We start from the raw sequence: 27,526 nt of genomic DNA, 5'->3' as shown, positions 1-27,526 counted from the left end.
AATAAATGAACTCACTATTTCTGACAAACTATGATATTATTAAAGTAAATTGTAAATAATACATTAAATTATAAAATTACGTCCAGCGAAAACCAAATTTGAATTTGATGTATAAAAGAATTCGAAATAACACAACTACAGATTCAAACTTACTTTGAAGAGGAATAAGTGATATCGCGTTGGTCCATTGCTATTGGTATACCGCTCTGTTTGCACGTGTACAGTTACGTTCAAAGTATTACTATATTCTAGTAGATAATATGCCTGTACTCTTCTAAATGAAAATGTAATTTAAAGCATTAAATGAAGACTTTGGTGAGATTGAGGAATAACAAAAATTTCGCAATCTTGTCACTTGAAATTCTAATTCCTGAATACTCTTGTACTTTGTACGAACTAAACCAATAAAAACTTAGACGATATAAAAAGGAATGGACTCACCGGGGGAAAAAGGGTTTTAGATACTTTATCCTCTATCCAAGGGCAGTCAAGAAATCCCCGGAATTTTGTTGTAGCTTTTTTTTTCTACAATATAAGTACACATTTACTTAATCGCCTACCTTTGGAACACACACATTTTATTAAGCGATTCTGCGATTGCTGGAAACACGCGAATGTTCTTTTGGTATCTTCCGAAGTTCAGCCGTTGCGTTCGTTTTGATCTCTCTGGGGCTTTTTTTTCTTTCTTTCGAAAGAGCCAAACATCTCTTGATGCTGAACTATTTTTAAGGGTATCAGAGTCTCTGAAACCAATTTCCCCCGCCACCCCCCATTTGCACATGAATTTGATGATTGAGTATTGCTCGATCTTTGATATTGCGCTAACGGATCACTACACACTCCTCTGTTGAGCTACACCGTATTCGTACACTGTCTGTTATGACGTGTTCACACATGTCAAATTCATAATTTGGCAAACCTAAGGACTACTCTACAAGATTCATCGTGATTGCATCATAAATGCCAAAACTACAACATTTCGGGAAATTTTCAACTGCTCCTCATATTCGTGAAATTACAGTGTAGTTCGTTATGGAATGTGGAGAGCCGAAACTTCGAAAGCCCAGGAATTAAAATTTGAAATAAGTACGATTATTACTATATTCTACAGCATGCCGTCGTGGAGTTTAAATTTTGTAAGTCTATATATGCATAAGTAATGAGTAGAGCTTTTAAACGATAAATGGGAATTGCAACATTTTTAAACATAGCTAATGAATTAATTCATAATGTCAATAACTAGATGTAATTAATTTATTTATTGTAAATGCTTGTACTTAGAGCTATATATATATATATATATATATATATATATATATATATATATATATATATATATATATATATATATTACACAACGTTGAGAAGTTCCAACAGTTTCTTTTGAATTGAAAATAAGTTGGTTTACGGCAATCTTTAAATCAAATAATCCAGTTTAATTTTGTTTGAAAAACTTCAACGTGCTGTGGTTTGAACTCTTTTATTCTGTTTTACATGGAACAGGGAATCCAATCAAACAGCAGAAAGGAAATGGAGCAGTAACACCTGAGTATTTCCAGCTATTTTCACACGTTTGATGAAACAATGCAGCCTGAAAATTTAAAAAAGAAAGAAATAGTTAAAAAGTTCATATTAAAGTAATAGCACATCGAAACCTTTGCTTTTGCCCAAATTTCAGACGTGATGAACTACTTAATTCCACATACAGAATTTTCTTTTTGAAGTTTGGTAGGAAATTTTTTCTGGAGTTTTTACTTGCATTTTATTAATAATACTAAATATTTTTTTTAAAATAGCATTTTTAAATTTGATCTAGGTAGTTCAAATATTTTTAAAAGACATAAGCTTATCATTTATTAAAAAAGCGACGGTTCTATTAGAAAGTGAAATTTCATTGTGTAACTAACTCTATGGCCTACGGAACCCAGAGGTTCAATACCGCGTTTACAAAAGCTCTCCACTGACTTCTATCCTTAGCCAACTGAATCCAGTTTCTATTTTGTATTCCTATTTCTGCGAGTCATCGTAATATTGTCCTCCCATCTGCTCCAATGTCTTCCTAATGATCGTTTTCCGATTGGTCTTCCAGTTAAGACTTTGAAAGCTTTCCTACTTTCTTCCATCCTGGTTACATAACCTGTCCACCTGAGCCTCCTAGACTTGATGATTCTAACAATGTTTCGTAAACCGTATAAATTATATATTCCTCGTTAAGAAGTTTCCGTCATTCCTCATTTTCCGTTCCTATTAGGTTTCATTGTGTAAACTTAAATAAAAAAAAAAGAGAGAGTTGCAATGTTTTTGTATCGTATTTTGTTCTTTAAAAATTATTCGCTTAAATGTACAAAAGTTACTAATGCTTTTTTAGAAAAAAAAATTTAAATTTATCATGTATCAGGAAAAATGAACATGTTATATTTACAGGGTGATCATAACTGTGATCATTTTAAACCTATTTCGTTAATAGCACATACCGCAATTAGTTATATAGAAATCGCTTTATCACATTGAAGGTGATAATACGTAAACTAACATACCCTAAATCCTGTTGGTTCAGTCACTCCTAAGGCTACACATAACATGACATCAGCTGTTTTATCTGCTACACGGGCCTGAAAAACGGTATTAATTTGAACATTAAAGAACTTACATTCCAGCAAAATGGTCAGAATATGCAAATAGTCAAAAATGACTTATATCATTACCAGTGACCATAACAATTAAGAGAACACAAACATATATCGATTTATCCATATGGATATCAACTGTTACATATCAAGATCCATCGTTCAAATTTATCTCTGCTAGAGTATGTCAACACCTTAGAAAGTATGAAAACTTTGCACCCACAGGTGATAGAAGAGTCAAGGCATATTAATTAGTTCTTTCATGAGTATTTTTCACACTGAGATGTCAAAACTTGATTATGTTCTTAAGGAATGTTGGCTAATGATCACTTCGGTGGATTCAACATTATCTATAATTTGAAAGCGAATTCAAGAACAAATGTTTAAATCCAATTTAATACTTTGAAAATGTGTGTTACAAAGCTGATTTTTAACTCTATTATTTCGGGTAAATGATAAAAGATTCCCCATTGATCATTATTGTACACACTTTCAGCATCTGACTATACAGGATCATCTTTATTATAAAATAACTATAACAATTAGTTTATCTTGTTTGCAAGCCCCTTCTTCAAATAGACTAATGCTACGATGTATTTTTTAAACTACAACATGTTTACAAGTAAATTGACTAAAACACTATCCACTTCTACGATTGTAAACATCAGTGCCTTGCCCCCTATCCGTAAACTTGGCCCCACTGCTCAGTAGTAGCCGTGTTACTACTAAACATAATATTGAAAACCGTAGTATTCATCGATAATTACTTCGTGGTATCATTCATAACTATTTTTTAATCCATTCGCAACTACGGCTAATCTAACAAACACCATCGTTTGAGCTAAGCACTCGAGAAAAATCGTTTATTTTAATGTGCCTGGAACATAATGTTCATTATAAAAATATATTGGGTGGGCATTGTATTTGACAAACACTGTATGCGTGGATTTCTTCGGGCTTCTCCTGTTCCCTCTCACTTTCTTTATTCCATCGTTGCGCTCATTATCAATATCATTATTGTCTCCACTAGCTTCTGTTCAAAAGAAGTTTCAGTGTTTAAATGAAGTTATATTTCAAGGAAAGAAAGAATACTAAGTATGAAGAAAACTGATTATATATTGATATATTCGTGTTTAACACGCTTAGCGGGAAAGATGAAAAGTAACTTAACACGAGCAGAAACGCACATACTATATATATCTGGGGCTGAAAGGTAAACTATGCCAAGTCACTTTTTGGCCGAAATTGAGTTATCATATTTTTCTTTACTTACATTAGTATGAGAGACACTAGGAACGTAGGAAGTGAACAATTTTTCCGTCAATAAACAATCGACGCAATTCAACAAAAGTATTGTCTTGCAAAAACTTTTTCGCTTCTTGTGCGAAATTAATATTTTATGACTTATACTACTTTACTTCTGAGCCCCAGATATATATATTGGTGAACACAAACTGCAAAATGACGTTATGTCTTCTGCTTTCATATATGTTGATGAATCATAAAACAAATAAACAAATAAAAATGAATTAAGACTATACTTGTGTCTATCTTAATAGTTGGACTGTAAAGTTTAATTGTTGTTATTAATGAAGCTTTATTCTGCTATCTCAATCCTTATCTAAGTTCTCTCTTTCGTATTAAGGTCTGGATTTTTTGAGCGAATATGGAAAGATAGAAATTTCATTCCTATTTGAGAACTCTGCTTATATAAACATGTTAGATCTTGAATTTTGTGATTATTAGTAAATATTTTGACAAGTCTGATTCAAATTCATTTCCTTCTTTTGAATTTCTGATACGTTCTTTCACCTTAGTACTTTTACTATTTATTGGTATTATTCTGTCTTTACTATTTATTGCTGTTACATATTCACTATTTATTGTTATTGTTACATTTTTCTATTTAATGTTATTGTTATATATGTATTTGTTATTCTCACATATTTATTGTTTTATTTTTATTCTTTTTCTTTTACTATTTTAGCAGTGTTTTTGTTATATTTCGATATTCTTGTTTTCTGATTTTATTTATGGCAATTGTATTAATCGTGACGGGGAAAAATGGTCTTGCTGCTGACGTCCCCATTAAACCTTAATTAATCACCCTAGTACTTATACTGCGGTTAATCATATCCATGGTATCCGTGGTATTACAGTTATATCTGATTTTATAAATATGAGGATAAAAAATTCGTTCTATAAAATAATTTATAACCAATTGGTCATTTCCATGTTAATGAGAAAGTTGTTTTTAGAATGTATTATTGTACTATGTATTTCCTTTGTCCTATTTCTTAAATATTTGTCACAAAAGAATAGAAATTCATCTTTGATCCTTCTGAACTTTTGGTTTTTTAGACACAAAATTGAACGTATTCTAAATACGTACATGCCTACATTTTATAAGCTGCTGTAATTGAACCCATTAAGGTGGCCTAATTTAAACATTGTTTTGATTTATTATTATTATTATTATTATTATTATTATTATTATTATTATTATTATTATTATTATTATTATTATTATTATTATTATTATTATTATTTAGAAATGAAATTGTAAGTTTTACGTCCCACGATTATGCCGGTTAGGCTAAAGGAGACGGTGATGATGAGAGATGAGTGAAATGGTGGAATGAAGAAAGTGGGAGGAAACGGGAGAACCCCGAGAAAACCTACGAGCACGGTGTTTGTCCACCACAAAGTCCACATGGCGCGAACTGGGATCAAACTAGGACCCCAAGCAGCGGAGGTGAACGCTCTACCACTGAGCCATCGCGCCCCCTATTATTATTTAGAGGACACCAGTCTGTTCGCTCTAATAAATAAATTGATTCAAACTTGATTTTAAAAGATTGGATTGTATACAGTTTTCTCTAGAAATAGTTAGGTGTATGCTTTCACTAATGTACGAGATGGACTTGTTATTTGTTCTCTGGAAAGTGATATCTAAATAGTTAATCGAACTGTTGCTTCAAATGTAACTGTAGTTTAAAGAAGACAGAATAGCGTGTAATCTAATTAGAAGGGGAATTTGCCAAACATAACGATAAAGATATTATAACAGTCAGTATACTATGAAGAGGATACTATTTAAACAAATACATGTGTAACAATCAATTAGTAAGTAATTAATGGGTCAAGTAATTTAGTTAATTTCGATGGCAATGAAAGTGAAAGGTTACAGAAGTTCCAATTTCGATACCAAACAACTTCTAGGCCAGTGGTTCTCAACCTAATTCCTATCACGACCCTCAGTTTATCACATCCTCTTGCCAGCGACCAATTCTAATTTCTAGTTTGTAATATGCTTGTGTGGAATTTTTAATATACCTATTGCGAAGATCTCACGATATCCATCTATTTCTATAACAGTAGAATCCATTTCTTGCACATAGTGGATATAGTAACTTCCCAAAAAGCGAATGGATTAAAACCAAATTTCGTCAGTTTATTCATATTAGAAAGATCAAATCCGATTCGTCATACTGTTTCAAAATGGAGGCCGTTTAAAAATTTTAAAATTTCATAATTCCCTTAGTTTTGGATCATCTGATGAAAAAAAAAAAAAAAAAAAACTAAAGTGATTTCTAATTTTAGTTAAAAAAACTTGTACAGTTGTTTTAAGAAGTTATTGAGTATTTTAATTTTCGAGAGGCTGTCACTTTGAGTTACCTCATATTGTTGTGAATTTGGTGCATTGTTGTGTATGTGTTCAGTATCACCAAAAATTACACTAGTTAACAAATTTAAACTTTTTGTTTGTTACATGAGAAAAATCACCTGATCTTAAAGGAACTTTTTGCGCTGAATTCGAATATGCACTCGGTTTCTCTCCATCACGTACAGTTTTCCCGTAACAGAGGGATTTTCGGGAAATTCCCTCAAAAATTTCCCTTTTTCAGATATTTTATTCCCCTAGCTCCTGTCCCCTTACATATAGTAACATAGAAATTATACCTAAGTATACCTTGATTTATATTTAATAAACAAAAGTTTCGTAAAAATCGCTTTGTTCTTTCTAGAGAAATAAATATATTTGTATGTATACTGTGTGCACTGTTTATTGCACCTGATAGTAATGCTTTCAGATCTCCTGAGTTGGGGTAAAAACGATTTGCTTTATTACTACAGACATAAAAATGAATATTTACAATAGTCAACAACACACTTGTATTGCTCTCTGTAAATTAGAAACGTGTATAAAAATAGAATGTACTTCCAACGTATATTTTTTTTAAACGTACAGTATATGTATATCTTAATACATATATTTACAATTCTCCAAGTTTTTTCGTTTTGTTCATGAAATGGTTATCAATATTTGTTATCAAATGTAACAGAATGCAAAAGAAAGAAAGAATGGAATACAGACTCGTGCTACGTCACTTTACTTGCATGGGCCAAAGGGAAACGGAGGTTCATGAAATTTGCTGTACCAATGGTGTGGAGAGAACCCACCAACCATCTGGATGATTGTTATTTTTGTCTCACAGTAGTTAAGGGACATTCTAAAAAAAGCAAATACACAATAAGTTATCCCAACGTTAAATCCGCAATTAGACCTATTCCGCACGAGGATGAACTTCCACTTCCCGAGCCCCCTACCAACTGGGAAGAGATATGGCCAAAAGACTCTGATGATGATCATGACCTTGATGAACCATCGACATCAACATGTACATCCAAGGATCCAACGTTCATCCCTGACTGTGTTCGCGAGCCACATTTCATCCGGCAATGTGAACTTAATGACCTAGTCCGTGATTTGCACCTGACAAAACAAGAGGCGGAACTTCTGGGATCAAGGCTCCAGCAGTGGAACTTATTGGATGCAGAAACGAACATATCAGTGTACAGGAAAAGGCATGTTCAATTTTCAAGCTATTTCTCAATGCAAGATAATGTGTGCGTATGTACGGATATAAATGGGTTGATGGCGGAGCTAGGAATTCCTTACGTTCCAGAAGAATGGAGGTTATTTATCGACGCGTCAAAGGTCAGCCTTAAAGCTGTCCTTTTACATAATGGAAATAAAAAACCTTCTATACCACTTGCGCACTCAGTGAAGATTAAGGAATCCTATGACACCATGTCAACTTTGCTAAATCTTATAAATTACAAGGACCATTGTTGGCAAATATGTTGTGATCTCAAGGTAGTTGGTATTTTATTAGGACTGCAGTGCGGTTACACGAAGTACCAATGTTTTTTATGTTTATGGGATAGCCGAGCTGATGACAAACATTATGAAGTGAAGGAATGGGAACCTAGAGTGAATTACGTACCTGGAGAATGCAACGTCAAATACGCTCCTTTGGTAGATCCTAATAAGATATTACTACCGCCACTTCATATCAAGTTAGGATTTATGAAAAACTTTGTCAAAGCCATGGACACATCTCGTGAAGGTTTCAAGTATTTGCGAGATAAGTTCCCTAACCTGAGTGATGCTAAGATTTCAGCGGGAGTGTTTATTGGTCCCCAAATTAGGAAATTAATGCTTGATGATAGCTTTGACAGCAAGTTAAACAGTGCTGAGCTAGCTGCCTGGACAGCATTTAAGTGTGTTGTGCGCAACTTTCTGGGCAATAACAAAGCTGAGAGTTACACAGAAATCGTACAGGACATGATACAGAAATACAAAGAGTTGGGTTGTAGGATGTCTTTAAAAATCCACTTTTTGCACTCCCACCTCAGCTTCTTTCCTGCTAACCTAGGTGCTCTCAGCGACGAACAGGGGGAAAGATTCCACCAAGATATAATGGCAATGCAGAAAAGGTACCAGGGACGATGGGATCCTTCAATGATGGGGGACTATTGTTGGGGTCTTGTTAGAGAATGCAACATTTCTTACAAAAGAAGGAAGTAGTGTACGTTTTTGTAACTCAATGGAAGTTTCATATATTGTGATAGTTTGGATTGTCTTTTCATGACCTTTTGGTACATTTGTATTATTGTTTATTGTAAATTGTCACACTTGTAAAGTATATTGTATTATATTTTATATATGTGTTTGTGGTAATAAAGCAAAACGTTTTACCTCAACTTAAGAGATCTGAAAGCATTACTATAAGGTGCAATAAACAGTACACACAGTATACATACAAACATATTTATTTCTCTAGAAAGAATAAAGCGATTATTACGAAACTTGGAGGGTTTGTTAAATATGAATCAAAGTATACTTAGGTATAATTTCTATGTTAGTATATGCAAGGGGACAAGATCTTGGGGTGTAAAATAAACGAAAAGGGAATTTTTTAGGGATTTTCCCGAAAATCCCTCTGTTACGGGAAAATCGTACGTGATGGAGAAAAACCGAGTGCATATTCGAATTCAGCGCAAAAAGTTCCTTTAAGAACAGGTATTTCCTTTTATGTAACAAAACCTTTGTTAACTAGTGTTATTAAAAGCTACTTATTTACACTTAAAATTTAGGAAATCCCATACCAAAAGTCTACCTTCATTGTATCCAGCTTGCTGAAAAAAATATTCGCTCACACCATACGAGTATAATTCTTCATAGAACAACAAAGGATCCTAAACAAAAGCAAGCCCTTTTATTGCCGACAGTATAATTTGTCCATTGTTGATTTATCAACAAACGCAACACAGCTATTGCGGATTAGGGTTTGGATTTGTGATTACCTCAACATAATAGCGCTGAAAAAGTAATAAATTCTCATTTTTTACTTATATACTTTTAAAAAACATATAAACTGAGTGATTCGTATGCAGTTTTCATTAGTTTCATATCGTACCTCTTTCATTTAAGTTGATTTTTCAACAGCTCTGTACCTCTTGAAAATGTTTAATAGATTTATTTTTTGTTGTTGTTAACAATATGTATAAAAATAAAAATATACCTTTCAGAACAAAATTTCAAAATAATATTTAAAAATATTTCCCGGTATTACGTTCTAATTATATTTATCTCTTCCGCTTATCTTCGTGACCCCTATGAAACCCTTTAGCGACCCAGGTTAAGAAACCCTGTTCTAGGCAAAGAAAACATATGCCAATACACAACTCACATTGATTTTCATGTAATACGCTTCCTTACCTTTCTATTTATTTTTAGAAGTTCGTTGTTTCAGATACTTACACCAAAATTACAATTCTATCATTCGTTATAAGCTGTATAGGTCATTATCATTATACATTCCATGTATAACACCTTTCGTTGGAACTTAACTGTGAAAAAGAATGGTGCCTGATGATATTGACGGAAGGTATTATGCTTGACTTATCGTTTTTATTATTTTCCCGGAAAACACGACCACTATGCCGCTAAAGTAATTGAGATGAAAATCAGCTTTGGAATACGCATTGTCAGGTTCTCATGGTCCCTAAAACTTCTGGTGCAATATGTATTCATTTATATCAAAGCTTACCTTTCGTCTATTTGGACCTGCCTTTAATTCTAGGAATTCTGTTTGGATTATGTCTGGGAATTTCGCCGTGTAGGGAACCTTTTCAATATATTTAGATGTTATAGTTCCTTATTTGGCCAATTTTGTTTTTGTAAAATCTATTTGCAAGAATTCTTACTAAATAGAATACGTACTTATATCGAAAATTTCACACTCGCCGTGGTTTTTCATGTTTTTCTTTAAGTATATGTGAGTTAGTTGATCAGGTAAGATAAACTACATCTATACGAGGTTATTCAATAAAAATTATGAATATGAACATACCAACTTTAAACATTCGTCTTTACATTTTCGGTCTTGTGTTGGATTTTCTTCTCCCTCTTTGCAATCAATATAGAAAAGTTCTTTCTTCAAAACAGGATCGCCAGTGACTTCTTGACTTCCGTTTAACTTCTTCGCATCGAAAACGCCGCATGAACAAATAGAGTCATAGCACCTTTAGGGAAAAAAATAAATAAACATACAGGGTGTATCAAAAAGTACTTTACAACTTTGAAAACTCATTGATTTATTTATTTAGCTTACAAACATAGTTTTGGTGTCATTAAATGGTTGAGTGCTGTGTGGATATATTTATATTTTTGCCTGTTTATAACTTACAATATGAGGATATTCCCCAATTAAGGTTTACAGTTGTTATATATGGATACATTCTCTGTATGTTATCAGTAAGGTAAGTTTCAACAGAGTAATAACTTTTTTCTAACAATAATTGCAACAGTATTTCTGAATACCCGTTTTTCGTTCATGTACTTTGTCGATAATTTGTTATACAATTTTATACAATTCATATAAACAGTTTTGCTAAAATTTGCATAATTATGCTGGATGATCTACATATTACAATTCTTCTTAGTATTGTATAAGTGAATCGTATTTGCTAATGTAAACAGATCCTTGTACTCGATTACATACATAATTGTGCGATAAATATATATGAACTAGGTAATGTCAATAATTTACATTTTTAAAAACATTTTACATGGGGATCGTTTAGGCATATTAAACATTATTCTAATATATTTTTTCTGTATTCGGAATGTAGTAGCACTTATTCTTGAATTCTCCCAAAATAAACACCATAGTTTATTATTAAAAAAAAAAAAAAAAAAGCTTCAGAGTACGGACATAACAGTTTCCTTGTACAAACTGCCTTGTAGTCTACGAACTGTGAAGCACAGTGAGGTGAGTTTAGTATTAATGTATTCAACATGAGTATTCCATATCAAATTTTCATTAACATATCCCCTAGAAATCTAACAGATTTGATTCACATAATTCTGCAGAGTCTATGGTTATTGGTATAAGTTCATTTTGTTTGGCCCGTGAATCGAAATTTGACAATTCTGTTTTTTCCTAAATTCCTAATTTATTTATGTTTAGCCAGCTAATAATTTTTGTTAACGTCTTTGTAGTGAGCTTTCCTGTTTCGTCTACTGAGTCTCCACTGACAAGACCATTTATATCGTCAGCATATAATGTTGATTTGACAAGCCTAAATTGTTAACTAAATCATTAGTGTATATAAATTGACCCTTGTGGTACTCCTTTTGTCACTTTCAGTGTAGATGATTTGAATATTTCTCTTCTGCCATTTACCTCTTTACAGATACCAACAGTTTGACTACGTTCAGATAAATACGACTTTATCCAATTGTATGCCACACCTATGATACCTAAGAAAACAATTTTTCTAGCATAATTCCACGGTCTATAGAATCGAACGCCTTAGATAAATCAACAAAAATACCAATTACATGCTTTCTATCATTTATATTCATCGCTACATCAGAAATGAAATTAAAGATTGCAGTGTTGGTTGACTTCTGGTTTTGAAACCCGCGTTGACTTCTTGATATCTCGTATTATTTAAAAGGAAAAGTTATTTAGTCGCACTCTCATTGCTAACTCAAATATTTTAGAAAAACACGATAAAACAAATAGGACGATAGCTATTTAACTCGACCTTATTTCCTTTAGGTAACTTCAGCCGCGTAGGAAAAAATCGTGTAAGAAATGAATTATTTATTATAACATGAGTTGATGTGCAATAAGAAGAGAACATTCCTTTACAGCCATGGATGGCACTTCATCCCTTCATGGAGAGCTGGTACTTCTTAAACTTTTTATTATTTGTAAGATTTCTTCCGGTGTAGCTGGTTCCACCAAAAGCGATTTAGGTATTCCGTCCTGTAGCTTACAGTCATTTTCATGATGAGCTATTTTGTTAGGGTTAAATTTTTCTAAAGTTAAGAATTATTTATTAAAATGATTTGCAATCTTATTTGGGTCATATATTACTTGAGAATTACTTTGTATTACATCAATTCCTGTAATTTTTCTTTACGTATTATACCGTTGATTAACTTCCACATAGCTTTACTTTTATTTCTCGCTGCTAAGATGTTAATTAAGGTAAAGGCATTATTGTAGATTTAGTTGAAAGGAAGTGGTTCCACCTTCTATAAGTACTTCTGTTTTCACTGACTTTAGTTCTTTAGACTCTGAATATTTTCGTTTTGTCCTCTCTTCCTTAACTTTCCTGTCTTAATCCCGATAAGGAAATATACCCCGCTGTACTAGAATTTATATTGAACTTTGGCGAATGATCTGGTACCAGTTGGTTATGTAAAATGGCGGAGGTATTGTGATGCAAATGCTTGATTATGATTGTTGTTTTTGAACCTGTAATGGAAACCAGGGATCAACTGACGTCGGTCGTCAGTTGGACCTAAAAGGAGTGCGTAGCCTACATACATTTACATTTTGGTTAAGTTTTTTCCTTTGAATTTTGTGTAAAATGATGTTAAGAATTGTATCCTAGATAACCGTAAGTATATTTAAGTTATGTATAATTATAATCATCGACGATTCATTTGGGTAATGAGTAAGTGTAGATTCCTCTTTGAAGAAATTGTAGAGGGAGCACGGTATCTCAGTTGTAGAGCGCTTACCTTTAGTGCGTGGGGTCCCTGATTCGATCAGCGGCCAAGTAAGTTTGAAGTAGAGAACATCGTGTCCGTAGATTTTCTCGGGGTACTCCCGTTTCCTTCCACATTCTCATTCCATCAATTCTTCCATCTTCATTCATTTGCCTAATTCATCCGTCTCCCTTAACCTTTTCCTTTTCGGAACCGTAGATTGTATTTATTATATTTCATGTTATATTTTTTGTATTGTTAGTTTTTCCTTTCTTTCGTTGTTTATAATAAAGGTTTTATATTGTTATTTTAAATTAAGAATTGTCAATGCTACACATTTCACCTCCCTTTCCCCAGGGGCGGATCCAGGACCGAGGCGGTGGGTTGTCATACTGCTACTTTTAAGGGCTCCAAACTTTGGGATGGGTTTTATTTATATATATAAAATAAGAAAGTTTTCTCTTCTGACGGAGAGGGGTGATCGCCCCAATCGCCCCCTGGATCCGCCCCTGCTACCCCCAAAAATGGACTTTGAAATCCTTGAACGTAAGTAAATTTATCGTGAGAGAGATTTTTTTTCTGAATGTGCTTAGCAGTCTTTTCATACAGTACCGGCGAAATCTATCCCTATTTTTTTCTGGACTATCTCCCCAGAGGTTGAGTCCGTGGTTGAAAGCAGATTATCCCTTTTTTTAATATATATAGTTCATCCTTTTCAATTATGAATTTTGTTCCCAGGAAGGTTATCCCGAAAAATCCATATTTTGTAAGTATTAGGAAGAGTTGTCTCTGCTCAGCCATTCCAGTACTATACAAAAATTCTAGGAACTTTGACTACCTGTGATATCACCGGCTATGCACGGGAAACCGCTCAGGTATCTTGTGGCTTGGGTGACCTCGGAAGAAAATCAGCCTTGGCACTAGTATATATGTATATATATTAATTCTGAATTCTTACCAACTCGACTTAACAGCCACCAATAACAGCAGGAAGATTAGAAGATTCATCCTGGAAATGAAGAAGAATGTAGAAAAGAATATCACCGTTTTGTATCAAGTAAAAATCCTATATCTACGTATATGTACAGTATAACCTATAGATTGTGAATTGTTGCAAAATGTTCTAAAGATTTACTCACACTTACAAAACAACATAAAAACTACATCTATCTCCTCAAGTTCTTTCATTAACAACCCTGGAACGAAATAATAATAACAGTTTATAGCTCTATCTATCACGACTCTGGAGCTCACTAAAGGAATAATTAACACTTCTGACGAGAGTATAACACTCACTTATTAAAACTAAAATACAGTGTAACGGTTTCGACAACTTAACGTTATCTTCATTATACACTAACTGTGAGACAGCAGTTGTGTCTGATGAAGCTAACGTTAAGTTGTCGAAACCGTTGCACTGTATTTTAGTTTTAATAAATTAAGTGTTATACTCTCGCCAGAAGTGTTAATTATTCCTTTAATTTATAGCTATCTTTGTAACTCTATACATTTCTAAAGATACTATTTGGTTATCTTTACTGAAATTATTAATAAAAGAGCAGATACGAGAGACATTTATTTCCTTGTTGAACACTTGAACAAATATTTTTCGCCTAGTTTAGTTTATCAAAGAGACGAGAATATGTATGCAATCCATAAGATTTCGGAAATAAATAAATAAATAAATAAATAAATAAATAAATAAATATAGGTCTATATATATATATATATATATATATATATATAGATAGATAGATAGATAGATAGATAGATAGATAGATAGATAGATAGATATCAAAAGTGCTCACATTGTATGCACTCTTTGTATTTTATTTGTTACATTTAAACACACTTTAATGCAATAATTACTTGCATGATTCTCGTATACAACGAATCATATGATCTATAGTAGTAAGGGTTTTATCTTTGACGTTACAAAAGAAGAGATTCTTTTATGTGACGTCTGTTCAATATGAAGATTATTCCACTTGTCCTCATCAAACCTATCCATTGTTTAATATGGAATAATGTGAAGCAGTTTTGTTTTGTTCAAATAAGAATTCATCATTATCATACTTGTCTCTATAATTGTGATTAAGGCCTAAGGTTCCCCGCAACATGATAAGACACTGGTCATGTGCAATGATTACATGGAATTAATCAATAAATAATAAAACAAGAATAATACAACTATAAGGTTTTTTTAAACTTAAGCTCACTCTTGGACGGTTTTAAATTTGAGATTTCTGAACCATTGCCGAAATAAAAAAACACATGCCGATTATTTTTCGATGTCCTACAAGTATGCAAAGCTTCATTCAAATCGGTGAGTGACACTTCCGTAAGTCTCCTTGTCAGAGTAGACGTTGTCAGAAATATTCAATGAGAAGGGATATATTCACAAATATAGTATTTTTGCCTTCTTATTGTGTTTCATAGAATATATGTTGACTTTTTTCTCTAACACGGTTCTTTTTCAAACAAACAAACATGTTTCCTCCTTCCTTCATATTCATATTAAAAATACAAAATGTTGGTTTTCCATCTTCCCATTATTTGTCCATTTTACTGGAATGTGTTGATTTTAGCTTCCCTTCTTTACATAATCATAATAAAATATTTAGACTCTTATCCTCCCCACACACCAGTGGCAGCTCTAGAACTCTACAACAGGAAAGTCATTTTGGCAATGAGAAGGAAACTGGCTTTGCATCTCCCTGTCGCAAAATCATGCTCTGACTTTCGTGCCTCCAGAGTTGTTTTACTTTGAAGGAATTCTTTAAATTTTGATATTAGGTATAAATATTGCAGAAAAAATGTCATTATATAATCATATAACTAATACAGTATATATCATCTTACATACAGAATTGTTTGACTTCACTTTACATATTTTATTCAGCTCAAAAAATTGGCATTTCTAGTTGTACGAATGATAGTACTGACCTTTAGACAAAAGGAAACGGATTAATTAATGAATATGAATAATGAAGTAATTGGTAGAATGAAGATGTAGGAGAAAACTGGAGAACCGGAGAAAATCCACGGACACGATGTTCTCTACCACAAACTCGCGTGGGCGGGATGAAACCAGGGACACCTGACACCAGAAATGAGTGCTTTACCACTGAGCCACCGTGCCCTTTTAAAGTCGATCCTGTAAACAGCATTCGGTTACGTACCGTAACAATTAACATACATATTTAGAAGTGTGATTTCAAACGGATACAAAAACTAAGTAATAGTGAAAAATTACTTAGTTTCGTTTATCGTATGCTTATTTACTTACTTCTAAAAGAGAAAAAAAGTAAATATTTTCATAATGCATTGAAACAAGTATGAATTCAATTTCGATCGTTTCTAAAGCAAATAAGTAATTCATTCTGCCATTTATTTTCAGGACCAGGACGTAGACTGACTCTTTAACGTAGCTTCAGAAATATACGTGTTACTACAGCCTGTCTATTCCACCTGTGCCCTCGGAAAATATGTGAACTATACTTCGGTCCTACCCCCGCCAACCCTCTGGCAGATGAAACCCTCCCTTTGCTTAGGGAAAAGAAATGAATGACCTCAGCTGTGTTGCCAATTTGTCATTCTGTCGTTTGGTCTTGATGAGTGAAGATCGTATTCTACTTAGAGTAGCTAACAAAACAGAGCACAGCGAAGCACAGTGATGTAATTCATTGTGGCAACGCTTCCACATCCATCAATTGGAAGATCTCGGCTGCAGCAACTTGTGCCTCCTCTTTCAAGGGAGGTACGGGAAATCACATATTGACGGCAGCGCCAGCAAGGGCACACTTGAGATAGAAAGGCTCTATCGAGAATTGAACCCTCGTATCCATGCCGATGACGCGTTTGTAAACCATATACAGTACGGACGAGGAATATTCAAAATATGCATGAAGTTATACAAGTCTACCGTGGACCGAATTTACTAAACTCCCCATGTATGTTGTACGTCTTAAACCTACCCTACACGACTTGACAATCAGCGACGTTAATTAGGCTAGTTGTCGCCCTGGGCAAGAATTCGCTTTAACGCAACCCTCCCCCCCCCGTGACCAAACAAACAAAAACGCTCCCCGACTACACGTGATAGGTATTGCTATCACACAGTAATTCCCCTATTCCACGTTTTCTTCAAGTGGTAAAACTTGGTTTCATAATTACATAATTTAAATGTTTAGTACAAAATAAAACGCCAAACTAATTAGTATTTTATTGCCAAATAATCTGGGACTAGCATGCTTGATATATACTTACAGTTTTATCATAATAACTGCAAATTACAATGTTTTTTTGGAATTATATCGAGATGTGCATATATGTAAAATGAATCAACAGTAGTTGCTTTAAAATATAATATTTAATTATGACAGTCAAGCTGTTGTTTCGAGTATTATACTCGGACATTTTACAAAATCTTTAGATCGATGTAAGTTAAATGAAAACAATAATTAAAAAGAACTGGAACTAAAATTTAACTTTGCGGGCTCTTTTGGCTGCAAAGGTTTTTACAATGTCTTCAAAATTAGCTTTGAAGGTAACTTATGCTCTATGGATATTAGTCTAGGCGCATTTGTAAGTCCGTGGGATTTTGAATGAAGGGATGTTGCGGGTAGGTGGAATATCTTTATTAGGAGGTGCCTAATCATGTAGTACTAGGTGGCAAGCCGAAAACCTTGGCAGGGGACCGGGAGGGGGGAAACAAAATGGCCGCCAGTGACAGTTGTCTCTCTGGCTTTAAAGTGCTATAACTTCTACAACTTTTATACTAAAACCTTGAAAGTTGTGCAAATATGTAAATAACACATCAAACATTCCATTTTAGAAAAATTTGTTGCAATAGCAACGCCATATTTTAAATATGACGCTCTTAAATCCCAAAATTCGGTATTATTTATTTCTTTTCTTTATATTCAAACGAAAATAACTTGTAAACTGCCACAGATACGCGAAATCACCCTGAAACAAATGTTGGGGGTCCATGTAAGGGCTTTCCAACGAGGTATATGCCATTTCTGTATCTTTAAAACTAACGGAGCTAGACTAGTTTATGTTACAGTATGTGTATACCTTATAGCTTTTAATATAGGGCTAGTAAAATTAGGCGAAACCTGCATTTGTAAGTTCGTGAGTTTTGTGTGAAGGGTCTTTACGGGTTGAGAGAATGCATTCACTAGAAGGTACCTAATCATGTGGTATCAGGTGGCAAACCGAATACCGTGGCAGGGTACCGGGAGGGGGAAACAATATGGCCGCCGCTCTCTCTCTCTCTCTCTCTCTCTCTCTCTCTCTCTCTCTCTCTCTCTCTCTCTCTCTCTCTCTCTCTCTCTGTGTGTGTGTGTGTGTGTGTATGTGAAGCTTTATAATAGTTTTTTTGTTTTTATTATTACTTCTTTGGCATTGAAAGATTTTTTCTTTGTCGTACGCATGAACAGTATAGTAGAATGAAATAGGAAAATGGAAGAGCATGAGAAAAATATCAAAAGTCATCTGTAAGTGCAGCTACCTCCTTCGGCGAAGAAAATAAAATTAAGTACAAACTATTCCATGTGTATTTTTTGTCAAGGCGAAACAAAGAAACCACTTGTGAAATCCTCCAATTATGAAAAAGCGCTACAATGTATAAAATTGAGAGCAGAATGGATGGACAAAGAATACATTGAACTGTATAGACGTTTGGGTGAAGTAACAAGTCAAGATCTAAGAAATGAAAATGCATCATGGCAATGCTGATTGCTATAAGAACTGCACACACAAGAAGATGATGGAAAGAACTAGAAGATTGTTTGAAAAAGAGCAACAGGAAATCCCTATTACACATTATGAAGACTCATATATTACAAGATCACAAACACCAACTTATGAGAAAACAAAATGTTTCTTTTGTGAAGAAGAAGGAAAACGATGAAACCCGCTGTATGTCATCGTCTACGATCGATCCGGTAGTCGTTTGAAAGAAGCAGTAAGTTTGTCAAAGAATGAAGTGTTCAAAATACGATTAAATAACTGCATTGATCCTGGAGATGCTCATGCACAGGATATATCCTATCCCAAGTCTTGCTGGAATACTCATGTTGTTAACGTGTTGCGGAAAAGCGAAGGCAAGAGGGATTCTGATCTTAGCTCTGTGAGTGAAGAGGCTACCAAAACAGAATTTATTTATTCACTAAGCAAATTCCTTCATGAAGGTCGTGTTATGTCAATGGGTGAGGTAGAGAAGCTTTATAATTCCATTGCTAAAAGCAATAATTTGAGTAACGATAAACTTCTGACTAGAAAACAGTTGAAAGCCTTGATAGAGGAAGAATTGGAAAATGTTTTTTCCCATCCGAAGGGGAAGAACGAGCCTCAAAGAATTTCTTTAAAGATTACAAACGATATTGCTCCAGCTAACACTGAACAGGATTCTGATGATGTTGGAAGAAATATGAAGATTCTTTTTAAAGCAGCAGACGTTTTGAGAAAATATGCTTTCCAAAGTGAAAAGTGGTCGTTTACTGCGACTATGGGTGAAAGTGATGTAAAGAAGTCTATTCCAGAGGAGATCTCTCATTTGTTCAAATGGTGTTGCAAAGGAGAGAATAAAATCTTATGTGAAAACGCAAATTTTGGAATCAATGAAAGAAGTCAAAGACTATCACAGATGTTCATGTATGAAATATTGTCTCCTCATCAAGCAGCATATACAAAATAAAGCTCTAAAGGCACTGTACGCCACACTCATGATCTACTATTACAAGTGGCAGTTGGGCTCACTATGCACTCAGCAACACGAAGCAAATTTATTGTACAGTTTTTACATCATGCAGTTGTGTCTATCGAATATAACAAAATTCTTCGTATCGAGACTCAAATAGCAAATGAAATTATCAAGAGTATGGATTCCTGAGGTGGACATTATATACCATCAGAACTTGTTCCAGGAAGGTTTCTGTATTGCGCGGAAGATAATATTGACTTCCAAGGATACTTGCCATATGGTAAAGGGACTCTACATGGTACTGTTATGGTTATTTATCAAGAGAAACAGGAAACGGGTATCTTCTCAAATCAGTTTGTCAGGAAAACCTACGACTAGATCACTCGAGAAGATACCCGAATCAATGTCTAAAATGCTACCTTGCGTCATCTCAGGATCATCAAGACCGTCAAATCCCTTTCTGGTAAGTTCAGCAAAGTCTCCAGAGAAAAGTTCTGAGTTAATTCAAAGATACGAACGAGATGACATAGTCTGGATGATGGCAAGTTTGCAATTTCTCCGATCGCACGCTGATGATGATTTTGAAGATTCAGAAGAACAGTATAAGAAATCTTCTGGAAGAACTACAACAAACTCTGAATCTCCTGTGGTGCCGACATGGACGGCTTACAATTCGATTCTTAACAAGACCATGCCCAAAACGAGATTTTGTCGACTACCTTTGATTGATAGCAGTCCTACCAATGCTTCAACTCTGCTTACGTTTATGAAAAGACTTGACGAAAGAGTAGAACTGGAAGAAAGAGATACAACAAAACCCGTAATTACTTGCACTGAAGCTTCAATCACAAATCAAGTACTTCTTACTCTGTTGCTGTTCTTGATAGCATGGCGGAACTTCAAGCGTTGAAAAAGCCAGCGCATGTTAACACATGTCTCGATTTGTCTACAGAATTCTGCAAAATAATAAAGTCAACAATGTTGAAATACGATGAAACTCACCTTATTTTCGATACGTATGGAAATAAGTCATTAAAGATGTCAATGTGGAAGAAAAGAGCAAGAGACAGCCCAACAATCGAATACAAGATATCTGACTCTGCCAATATAAAAAATATTACTATGAAATATCTTTTATCTCATCCAAAAACCAAAGATGCATTTACAGCTTACCTTTCAGAAAAAATCTTCATGCGAGTAAATTGGGAAAACGCTTAGTTGTCAGCTGGAGGACAGAAGCAAAATCTTCAGAATTGAAGGACATCAATGAGTTAAAAAGTATTCATGAAGAAGCAGATACAAAAATAATACTTCACAGTCTTTATGCAGCGTCTCAAGGGGCACAGACCATCCACATAATGTCCAAAGATACTGATATACTTGTTCTTTGTGTGTGGTGGTCTAGACACTTACCTGCCAATACAAAGTTTGTCACTGGAGTTGGAGTTAATAAGAGAATGATAGATATTTATACTATCCGTACCTCTCTTGGATCTTCTAGAGTAGAAGCCTTACTTGGATACCATGCTGTTTCATGGTGTGATATTACTGAGGCATTTTCAAGGAAGTCAAAGAAGATGTTTTGGAAAGATTTTACAACGCTGGAGTTGACATGCTTGCATCTCTTGGAAACCTCGGTTCTAGTAAGTTCAATGACGATGATGAAAAGCTAATTGAGAAGTTCATTTGCAATGTTTATGTGCCGAACACTAAAATTCAAGATATTGGGAAATTACGATGGTGGCTATTCACGAAAATGGACATTCAAGGCTCAGGTCTTCCTCCAACCAGAGCGGCTCTTACACCTTTCATTAAAAGGGTGAACTTCCAAGTACTATTGTGGAAAATCACATCCAAATCTGCCAAGCCCACTAGATTGTGGATGGGAAGAAGAAACCAGTGACGAAAATAATATTGTTCCTGTGATGAGCACACTACCTTGCGCTCCAGAGACTGTATTGCAGTTGATTCGCTGCGGTTGAACAGTAAGTAAATGTTCTTTGACATGCAAATGTCGATCTCGGATCATGCGAAGTACGGAACTGTGTCTTTGTGGAGGAGATGAAGATCAGTGTGCAAACCATGACTTACGATGGGAAGATTCAGAAGATGACAGTGATGAGACTCTTGATGACTAGTGAGAAACCATACGAGTTACATCGTAAGGGAGAAACCTTAGAAATAGTATATAAGGAATGCTCAGGTGAAAAACTATCGGTGTGACATCATAGGAGAGAAACCTTAAAAGTATAGTGTAAGGAATGCTGAGGTGAGAAAGCATAAGTATGACATCGTATGGGAGAAACCTTAAAAATATGATGTAAGGAATGCTGAGGTGAGAAAGCATAAGTATGACATCGTAGGGGAGAAATCTTAAAAATATGATGTAAGGAATGCTCAGGTGTAAAAACATCAGTGTTACATCATAGGGTAGAAATCTTTAAAATATTGTGTAAGGAATGCTCAGGTGAGAAATCATAGGTGTGACATCTTAGGAGAGAAACCTTAGAAATACAGTGTAAGGAATGCTAAGGTGAGAAACCAAGTAGAAAAAACCCACTAACGAACTGAGTGTTTTTTTACAGTACCGATTGGGTCAGATAGGAAGTGGATTCTCTAAATAATAGATAAATGAAGTAAATCAAACCCCAAGGTTAATTTAAATTAAGTAAATCATCTATATTATAAACAATAGTATATACTTATTAGTCACAAAAAATTCTCATAAGAATATATATTTTCTGTAGATGTAACTCTTTTACATCCGAAACTGTGTAATTCAAGGATATATTTCTAAACTAATTGTGTCACAGAGCATCATATTAAAGATATTAGATATAAGTACGTAAAGCCAAGGTTAATTATGTTGCATTTCTTTTCAGTTTATGTTCGTGTTGTGCTTTCGCTATTAAAACCCACAAATTCTGACAGATACCATTACATTAACTAGTTATTTTGTGTTAGTTTTAAAGATACGACATCAATCTCTCATTTCAAAGCCACCGATCTGGCCTACAAGTTAATTTCATGCCAATTCCGACTACCTGTGACGGTTTACAAGTTGTTTACCTTTGAATATAAAGAAATGGATAAATAATAATAATCTAATTTTGACACTGAAGCACGCCAATATTTAAAATATGGAGTCGCTATGGCACCAAATTTTTCTAAAATAAAATATATAATGTATTTTTACATTTTTGCACAATCACGAAAATTTTAATATATAATTTGTAGAAGTTATAGCACTCTACAACTAGAGAGACGAATTTCACCGGCGGCCATATTCTTTCCCCCTCCCGGTCTCCTGCCTCGTTTTTCGGCTTGCCACCTGGTACCACATGATTAGGTACCTTCTAGTGAATGCATTCTCTCAACCCGTAAAAATCCTTCACACAAAACTCACGAACTTACAAATGCAGGTTTCGCCTAATTTTACTAGCCCTATATTAAAAGCTATAAGGTATACACATACTGTAACATAAACTAGTCTAGCTCCGTTAGTTTTAAAGATACAGAAATGGCATATACCTCGTTGGAAAGCCCTTACATAGACCCACAACATCTGTTTCAAGGTGATTTCGCATATCTGTGGCAGTTTACGAGTTATTTTCGTTTGAATATAAAGAAAAGAAATAAATAATACCGAATTTTGGGATTTAAGGGCGCCATATTTAAAATATGGCGTTGCTATTGCATCAAATTGTTCTAAAAGGGAATGTTTGATGTGTTATTTACATATTTGCACAACTTTCAAGGTTTTAGTATAAAAGTTGTAGAAGTTATAGCACTTTAAAGCCAGAGAGACAACTGTTACTGGCGGCCATTTTGTTTCCCCCCTCCCGGTCCCCTGCCACGGTTTTCGGCTTGCCACCTGGTACCACATGACTAGGCACCTCCTAATAAAGATATTCCACCTACCCGCAACATCCCTTCATTCAAAATCCCACGGACTAGGAAATATTGACATATGCTCCTGGACTATATGATCCTAATGTTGGTGAGTCCTTGTTATCCTGTTAAGTTTCTGAAGTAATTTTTTTTTTGATCTTTAGTTTGCTAAATTTCTTTCCTTGCCGTATAGTGAAAATGAATATTTGCCCAGTTTTGCGGTCCTCAATCCGGCAGCCGGGACACGAGCTCCGTTTGCCTCCTTAGTTACGTCTGTGTTGACAATTGATTCTTCTCTACTTATCGTTATTTTATAATTTTAAATTATAAATGTAACACATATTTGTCTGTGGCTTCGCATATTTGCTTTCTGTGGCAAAATTTAAGCAATTTCAGTAATTTTACAGCGCTAAATTAATTTTAAAAGTAGTTCAAGAATATTCATTCGTTTCCTAAATGCCTGTAAAAAATTGCGTAATCATATCAAGTGTTATTAAACTCCGAAATTGTACAGTACACTAACATAATGTTCTTATATTGTTTTTTCCTAACACAAGTAATTTGAATATGAGTGTCACAAACAATGATTCGAAATTCTACTGTGGGTTCTTGTTATCTTGGAGAGAATATAAGTCATTCTTTTGTGTTTGTGCGAGAAGCGAACAAATCCATCCCACTTCGCTCGAGTTGAGTGTGTCAACACAGCAACAGAGCTTAGGTTTCTCCCTATTTTTTCTTCTCCTACAGTACCGTCTGGCGCAGAAAAGGATTCTTTTTTGAGTCACGAAAAAATGTGTGATTATATTGTGCGTAAGGACAAACGAATAAAGAGCTGTTCTTTGAGGCAAACAATTGCTGAAGAAAGCCAAGTCAGAATACGTGAACACGAAATAACATAAAGCATCGTGAAGTACATTATGTTGCCAAATCTCTCATACATATCAATTAAGGAGACTACAAACTCAGTATCAATTTAACTAAATTTTTCTTCAGCTTCAATAGTTCCTCATTCGTATATATTAATAAATGTCCAATTTTTTGTTAATTATTTTTCCTCATTAGTTGGGAAAGCACGTTACTTTGTGACTACATTATAGAGTCGCCCCTGCCACACACGCACGCTTAAAAGATTATGTGACACAGTTTGTGACACAATGTCTACCCTGGAAATGTATGCTTTGCAATCGGGATTCCTCTTATATAAACAATCATTCATATTTTTCCAGTTTTGATGAGCTTTCCATAATTAGATGAACGCCGAAATAATATACTACAATTCTAATTTCATTTTTTAAAATCCCTTAATCTCATTGCCCTACTTGGGAAAGTATATGCCCTTCCCATTCAAATCTTCTAAACATTTGGAAATGATGAATACCATACATATAAATTACTTCTCTTCGATACATAGAATTTTAATAATTTTAAAATTTAATAAGACTTGCTTTCCATTTCAATTATATCTGAAAGTGGTTACAGCTCCCACCTCCGATATGTCACTGGTAGGTGGTATGTAAGCGAATGGCGATGTCTAAATTTAACTGAGGACATAGAGCGTAAAATAAATGATTGTACTGGGGAATCATATTCCTAAATAAGGACCTGGTCCTGTGATTACGTTCACAGGACATATACTACCAGTGTTTATGTAGGAATTTTGGTGACCACATGCATTCTATGGTCTAAATGTTTCAGACCAATGAACATTATTTTTTTAAAAAAGAAAAGAGTGCTTCAATTTCCACTCCTGGAGTTCTTGAGGAATGGTTTCATGAATATCAGGATGAACAACAACACGTTCCCTGGCCCGCCCAATTCTAAGTCCTCTACTTTCTTGAACAACTGTGGTCAGTTCTGAAACTCAAACTCTGGAGCAGATACGTAGGCTGACCAATAAAGATTGTTCATCAGTGTTTATGAGGTGAATACAACAACAAGGCTCAGAAAACGAAACACGTCTATGTAATGGGAGAAGTGACGAATAGGTCGATCAAGTTTGAATACCATGACGTCAGGAATGTGATCTTGGCAGGCGTTCCAGCACATGTAGTTTCATAAGGCAACATGGAAATGATACACGAAGAACAGCACAGAAATCCTGTTGATTATGCGCAAAGACCAACGTTTCGTGTGTACCCCATCCTCCATATAGCCCTGATTTAGCCCCTTGTGATTTCTTTCTTTTTCCAACTTAAAAAAAAAACACCTCCGGGGACGGCGTTTCGCATCTTCAGGGGCAGTGGTGAAAGCTGCCGAAGCGATTTTGAAGGATCTGTCCAAAAATGGCTTCCAGTATGTCTTTGATGACTGGCAGAAACGTTGAGGCAAACGCATTGCATGTAATAGAGACTATTTTTAAAAATACTATTAACATTTGGAGGATTAGTACAAGTAATTTTGTTTTATTCATTCATGATCATTCTTTAATGTTCAACCCTCGTATTAGCATCCATCGCCGTAGGCGAGAGACGAATTAGAACTTGTCTGTGGGCTAACGGTGATCCCACGCCGTATTAAGCAGTTTCTGTTAGATGTTTCCATTATTTTTACAACCATCTTATATCTTTTCTACAATCTTCTAGTAGTAATTGATATAATAACGAATGGACTATCATAATTTAAGCTGTAACTTAATATACTGAAAATTCATTAGAATATTATAAAACCGACACTGAGAGAAGAAAAATAGAGATTGAAACTAAAAATACTATTGATTCTTAAGTTCTGTGTTTTTAATAAAATCTGTATGTCGAACGATCAAGATAGAAAGTAGTATTTAAATTTTTCTTTTTTATAAGTTACTACTTTACATGTTTTTATGTTTTTATACTAATAAAAGAATTTTAAATAAACAAACTGATCAATAAACCAGCAATACTTTTTGAAAAGAATAGGGTTATATCAAATATGTGTAGTATGTAAAATTATAGATGAAATTAAAGAAGAATCGACTTACCTGAGAGAAAAAGTGCACTAAAGAGTGAATCTTTATGATTTTTTTTAAATCAATGAACTACAGCATTATGTAAATTAGCTATATGTCACATCAGGGTTGAAGAATCATGTTTATTAATTGTATACCTCATTTGAAAACAGAAGTACTGACACGTAAAGGACAAAGGTTGCAAAGACTTGCATAATGATGTTACTGTTTTCATATATTGTTGAATTGCAATTACTTAGACATAATTAAAATTCTTTATACTAGGAAAATAACTTTTCAGAGAGATCTTTCGTCGCGACACCATCTCTCTTATAAGCAGGGATGTAGTCAGAAGCGGATCTAGAAAGTAGAAACTGGGGGAGCAGCCAGAACCCAAACTTGAGTTGATTTTCAGTTTAACGTCCCTTTCAGCAGCGAAGCTATATGAGACGGGACCAACTGATTAACGTGGAGTCCGAATCAAATGATCTCCCACCGGGTATCGAACCCAGGTCTCCCACGCCAAAGGCGAGTACGCTAACCGCTTAGCCACGAAAGAGCTCCAGAACCCAGACTATAATAAGTATGAGTTTACCAAACACTTTCAAAAATATGTAAATAATAGTTTAAATTATTTTTGTCACCCAAAAACTGTTATCCTCGGTTCTCCGGTCCCAGAGTAGATCCGCCACTGGGTGTAGTAATGATTAAATGGAGTAGTGACCCAGCACTAAGGCCGCGCCTCCATTGCATCCGAATGCGACTGCGAACGCGAATGCGAATGCGAACTGCGAATTCATGTGCCTCTACTACATCCGAAGTTTTGTGAATGCGAATCAAGTTGTAATATCTCTTTCAAACCTTCAATGTGAAATATTTTTGCTTGAAAATTCATATTTTAAAGTTTTCAGAGCAATAATAATAATAATAATAATAATAATAATAATAATAATAATAATAATAATAATAATAATAATAATAATAATAATAATAATAATAATAATAATAATGTA

At 34.4% G+C, this 27,526-nt stretch overlaps 1 protein-coding gene across 1 annotated transcript; it reads right to left on the bottom strand.

Moving 5' to 3' along the window:
• Positions 1-1,332: 1,332 nt before the first annotated feature.
• Positions 1,333-26,565, bottom strand: LOC145681432 (uncharacterized). The gene is made up of 5 exons (XM_081753076.1): positions 26,547-26,565; positions 13,946-13,996; positions 10,331-10,502; positions 2,538-2,612; positions 1,333-1,591 (listed from the first exon to the last, which is right to left on the bottom strand). Exons 2-5 carry the CDS (start codon positions 13,993-13,995, stop codon positions 1,481-1,483), a joined length of 408 nt encoding a protein of 135 aa, XP_081609202.1. The 5' UTR covers position 13,996; positions 26,547-26,565; the 3' UTR covers positions 1,333-1,480.
• Between the last annotated feature and the right edge of the window lie 961 nt (positions 26,566-27,526).

This window comes from Thermobia domestica, chromosome 3 (assembly GCF_964235325.1).
Source record: "Thermobia domestica chromosome 3, izTheDome1.hap1.1, whole genome shotgun sequence".
In the NCBI taxonomy this organism is placed as follows: Eukaryota; Metazoa; Arthropoda; class Insecta; order Zygentoma; family Lepismatidae; genus Thermobia; species Thermobia domestica.
The sequence above is the reverse complement of the archived record's forward strand: the minus strand, read 5'-3'. Positions and strand labels throughout refer to the sequence as shown.